The sequence below is a fragment of the Thalia democratica genome, unplaced genomic scaffold (assembly GCF_965202585.1).
Source record: "Thalia democratica unplaced genomic scaffold, ktThaDemo2.hap1.1 HAP1_SCAFFOLD_1774, whole genome shotgun sequence".
In the NCBI taxonomy this organism is placed as follows: domain Eukaryota; kingdom Metazoa; phylum Chordata; class Thaliacea; order Salpida; family Salpidae; genus Thalia; species Thalia democratica.
In genome coordinates, this window is record NW_028140586.1 from 13,065 (window position 1) to 18,804 (window position 5,740).

Genomic DNA, 5,740 nt, shown 5'->3' on the forward strand with positions numbered 1-5,740 from the left:
AATACTGTTAACAAAATAAAAACAAAGAAGCTAAAACGAACTATCGATCTTAACTAAAAGCTTCTTTTCTTGTTATTTTTTCCCTTGATTTTAACAAATTTTTAATTGAGCTCTTTTATTTGTTGTTGTTTTCTTTTACAATTTTAATAAATTTTAATTAAAAAAAAATAAGTTTTTATATTATCAATAAGTATAAGCTAAAAAATGGTCTAAGTAAAATAAAAGTTTTCACTGATATATCCGCAGAAAAGAATGCGAAAACCTTTGATAGAAGAGTTTTTTATGCAAAGAAATTGATGTTTAGTATTAATTATCATAAAATAATATCTAATACAATAGAAATAAATTACAATAAATGAATTATTTTATATAAAAATAATACTTAGATTGCCTACTCCAAAACTATTTCATTTGCATTAAAACATCAAGGTCATATAATATAAAACATAAGGCTTTACTGTAACTCAATCATTTTAAATATCATACTTTCGTTTGGATACTTTCAGTTTATTATTATTATAGATAAATAGTTTAATTTAGACTACAGTCTAATATTTTAAGAAATAAAAGTGTTTGCACTGATAAATCCCATTGGTCATGTTTGAAAATAAACTGAACCGAGATTTGGCAAAATTTAGTTTTTTATTGAATATAAGACTGACATGTATAAAATTAAACAAAAACTAGAGGACGGCTTTCGATATTTGTGCAAAAGCTTATGCAAATTAGTTTTGTACTAGCTTAAATAGTTATATTTAGTTAGTTAAGTTTAGTATTCTGTCCTGGACATGACATTAAACTGTATCCTGGTGTATGACTCAATAACCGAAAGGTTTTTTCGTACATCAGGTCCTAGGACCAAATATTTGAGCGCTTTTTTTTTTCGTACGTTCAATATTGTTAATTGTATAAAAAATTGTTTGTTCAAGTTCTAAAGTTGACCATGTTTTTATTATACTTTAGTATCTAAAAATAAATAGATATGATTTGGCTAGTACAATAAAAAAATAGTTTTACCTTTGAAAAAAATAATACATGAAAATTTATAAAAACTTATTGTTTATTAAAAGTTAAGCAAAAAAACTCAGAACGTTGCTAGAAGTTACTTGCATTATTTATTGTTTTAACCCTGAGTACTGGTGCCAGACAAAAAAATGGCCATATTCGAATACTGACGCAATTGCCACTAGTTGGCGCAGTTTTTGTATAAATAGTTGAACTTATCAAATTTTTTTCATTTGAGCTTAGCAGTCAAGAGAGCAACATGTAAGTTTTAGTTTGTACGGAAGCTTACGTAAATTAGTTTTTTACTAGCTGGAATAGTCTTAAAGTTTAATATTGTTATTTTATATGAAAAATTGTTTGTTCAAGTTCTAAAGTTGACCATGTTTTTATTATACTTTAGTATCTAAAAATAAATAGATATGATTTGGCTAGTACAATAACAAAATAGTTTTACCTTTGAAAAAAATAATACATGAAAGTTTATAAAAACTCATTGTTTATTAAAAGTTAAGCAAAAAAAGTCAGACAAGTTTAATTTTGTTAACAAACCAAGGCACTTTTTGTTTGTTTTTAGTTTACATTATGATTAGGTTAGAATTAAAGCTAGCTAAAAGTGTATTGTATTAAGTGATAGATATCACTTGATGACTTTGATAAAATAGTTAGAAAAAATATAATTATAATATAATGTAAGATTAATATGACAAAGTTGTTTATAAGTAAATATAAAAACCTATAGTTATTGAGACGACAGGTTTAAGAAAATTCTCGAGAAAGGACATTTAAGTTATAATTTAGTACTTATAACTAAATCATACTTGTAAATTAGTATTTTAGAGTAGTATTGCATCAGATATTCAGTCTAATTATAGCAGCACACCAAATAATAATTTATGTAAAATTTAGTTTGTGTTAAAAGCTTAAGTTAATTATGCTTCTTTTAACTTAAATAATTTTAAAGTTTAATGTTATAACTACAATTGTTTTAAAAATTATAAAACTATATTTGTTACTTATAGTTAGTATTGTGGGATTTAAAATATAACAAAGCAAGTTTCAAACTGAATTTACTCGTAATTTTAACAGTTTTTAACAGTTATTAACAGTTTATAATTACATTAACACAAATTAATTATGTAATTTTAAACTTTTGATCTTACTTAATTGATCTTACTTTTTATCTTACTCTGATAAAACCTAAAGCTACTTAATTAACGTTTATGATATAATTAGTTGCTAACAAAAGTAGTTGATAAGTATTAGCTGAAACATGTTTTACTTTTTTGCACAACAAAAATGGTTTTATGATACATGTCTCTAATTTTTATTTAATATATGTATTTTAGAAAAATGAATAGATGACTGTACTTAAACTAACTAGTGGCGTATTTTCAGAACAGCTTAGTAACATATAACGCAAATAAATAATGACAAATATGGAAGATTTACTGTCAAAAATGAAAAACATTACAGTTCAAAAGAAAAGTATTCAATTATATAAACCACCTAAAAGCAGAGGTAATGTTTACAGTGTTCTTATAAAATTATTAAGATGTTTTTTCTTACCGTTATTAAGTTATATAAGTTTTTAAGTTACCTAGGTAAATGTGTTTTTATAATATTTTTAGTCATGTAAATTAGCTAAACGTCGAAACAAACTATTTTTCAGAATCTCATAAAAAAAACAATGATCATGATGAAAGACTTAACATCTCATTACATCATGTTGATCACGGAGATTGTTACGAACCTAAGACATTAGAAAAATGTTCTATATCGTACAAAAGTGGTAGAAAACGTTACAAAAACAAAATGAAATGTTACAAAGTCAAGGGTCGTCTAGGAAAACAAAGGTTTTAATTAACAACTAGTTTAAATAGAATTAAGTTGAGTTATTTAAAAATGAAATTGAAAGTTGGTTATTTACAAAGTTAGCTTGAATACAAATATTGAATCGCAATGTTTTTAAATTATTTATTCAACAGTAGTTTGTTTTTCTCAATACTATACTTATGATATTCTATTTTATATTTAAATTTGAGACTACAGTAACTCAGGTTTTATAAATTGTTTGTAACGCTTTATAGACCGTTCCTCATGAATGGTATATTTTTTCGATTTGATAATGAAACTTTTAAATTGTTAAACAAAAACTATTTTAAAGGAAAACAGTTTATGACCGCCTTGGAAAACGACGACCACAAAATAATAATGATATAGATAATGACGGTTGTGTCATTATGAAGGGAGACTTATACGCTCACAAAAAGAAATTGTAAGTTGTTGTTTGTTTTTTTTAAACTTATTTTTCGTATAATTGAAATATTAAGTTTTTGTACTTTTTTATTATACGTAAACTCTTAAGACTAATAATAAAAATAACTAAAACATTTATCAAAATATAATATTGAATAAAAATTCAATTGTTTTGAGTACAAGGTTTTGGTTATGAGTACAAGGTTTTACTACCTTGTAAAACAAAACTTTAATGTATTAAATTTCACAGTGACCCGTTGAGCCGAAACAGAGGATCAATAATAAGAAAGTTTAAAATTGACAGGAGAGAAAATATCAAAATATCTCCTGCCGCAATCAAAAACAACTTCAACAACATCAATAAGTCAAAAGTTGATGTAGAAAACGCCTGGTACCAAATAAAAGTATTTCGAGGCGCAGATGAAGTTGAAACTCAATTGATTGAAAAAATGAGTAAAATTATTGATGCTCCCATAGAATACAGGCAGTATCACGTTTTCAACGGTGATGCTAGTTTCTATGTGCTTGGAAAAGGCAAAGCAGATGCGCTGTTGAGTTGCAACCGTCAACTTACCAGCAGTTTCGGTAATGATATGCTGAAAGTAGTTAGGTACACAGCAAAGTCTGATGTATACCGTGACGACCAACTAGAAAGCATTAAGCAGTGCATCAAAAGCCGGGTCTATTTAGAACAAGGCGTTCTTGACTTGAGCGGTCTCAGCTTTGACAAAACTCTGAAGAAGCAAGGTATCAGAATTAACCTGCATAGAAGCGAGTATTTTACAATTATTGTAAAAACATTAGATTCGCTGTTCAGAGGAAGTGATCAAAATAAAAGAATCACAACATTAAATTTAGAAAAAAATAACTTAAGTTATAAATCAATTGGCTTTCTCAAAAACAGCCTCATTGATATGTTTCCCAATATTAACCGTCTCTCAGTTGCTGAAAATCACATTAAAATCGTAAAAGATTTGAAAGCATTAAGAGATTGGAATTTAATTGAGCTTAAGTTATACGATAGCAGTCAAGATGCAACTGTAAATGATATAAGCAACTGGCGAAAACTCTTTCCAGACTTGATCAAACTTAACTGCAGAGATTATGAGCCTCCAGTTAAAATAGATGTTGCAGAGTATGAAATACCAAAAACTATGGGAAGCAACTTTATGCTGCTTTCTGATAGTGCAAAAGAAGTGTTCATCAATCATGTCAAAAACTTATTCAGTTGCCTTGACAAAGTAAAAACCTCAGATGATGCAAGCAACTTTTACTGTAAAGATTCACAGTTTAGCTTGACAATTTCTAGCAATGATAAAGATTCTACAATGAAAAAATACTTGGAAGTGTGCAAGGAGTGCACACCAAACAACCGACAGAAAGTCAGAGTCGGTTGTAATAAGTCCGATTCCAAAAAGTATAACTTTGGGAGAGAGGAAATTGTGAAAGCGTTGCGCAAGCTACCCTTATCAAAACACATCATGGACAGCTTTGTTTGTGATGTCACGTTCTGCTCTAGTGAGTTCATCAGTTACGTTATCAGCGGCACTTTTGAAGAAGCCGGTGGTAAAGTTCGCGCCTTCACCAGAAGCATATCCTGCGCAATTTCCGCTGAAATTAAATTTACAATACTGAGCGACATGCTCCATATCAGGAACCAATCGGTCGCCGAAAAGAAAGAAAACGCCGCCAAGGTGGCCGCAATCAACCAGTTGCCACGACCGCCGTGTGACGTGCGAACGGAGATGTTGAAAACTTTCATGAAAGACTCAGGAATGAACGAGAAATATTCGCACGAATGTCTGCACAACAACGGGTGGGATTATGATAAAGCCGGAAGAAATTTTATGGAACTGCACAAAAACAACCACATACCGCTTGAAGCATATCAATTCTAAAATACTGTTAACAAAATAAAAACAAAGAAGCTAAAACGAACTATCGATCTTAACTAAAAGCTTCTTTTCTTGTTATTTTTTCCCTTGATTTTAACAAATTTTTAATTGAGCTCTTTTATTTGTTGTTGTTTTCTTTTACAATTTTAATAAATTTTAATTAAAAAAAAATAAGTTTTTATATTATCAATAAGTATAAGCTAAAAAATGGTCTAAGTAAAATAAAAGTTTTCACTGATATATCCGCAGAAAAGAATGCGAAAACCTTTGATAGAAGAGTTTTTTATGCAAAGAAATTGATGTTTAGTATTAATTATCATAAAATAATATCTAATACAATAGAAATAAATTACAATAAATGAATTATTTTATATAAAAATAATACTTAGATTGCCTACTCCAAAACTATTTCATTTGCATTAAAACATCAAGGTCATATAATATAAAACATAAGGCTTTACTGTAACTCAATCATTTTAAATATCATACTTTCGTTTGGATACTTTCAGTTTATTATTATTATAGATAAATAGTTTAATTTAGACTACAGTCTAATATTTTAAGAAATAAAAGTGTTTGCACTG

The 5,740-nt window shown here is 27.9% G+C and overlaps 1 protein-coding gene across 1 annotated transcript; it reads left to right on the forward strand.

Moving 5' to 3' along the window:
• Window positions 1-3,245: 3,245 nt before the first annotated feature.
• LOC145848852 (nuclear RNA export factor 1-like) lies at window positions 3,246-5,159 on the forward strand. Its single transcript, XM_082954078.1, has 3 exons — window positions 3,246-3,280; window positions 3,566-4,036; window positions 4,166-5,159. The coding sequence occupies exons 1-3, from the start codon at window positions 3,246-3,248 to the stop codon at window positions 5,157-5,159; spliced, it is 1,500 nt and encodes a 499-aa protein (XP_082810204.1).
• Window positions 5,160-5,740: the final 581 nt, after the last annotated feature.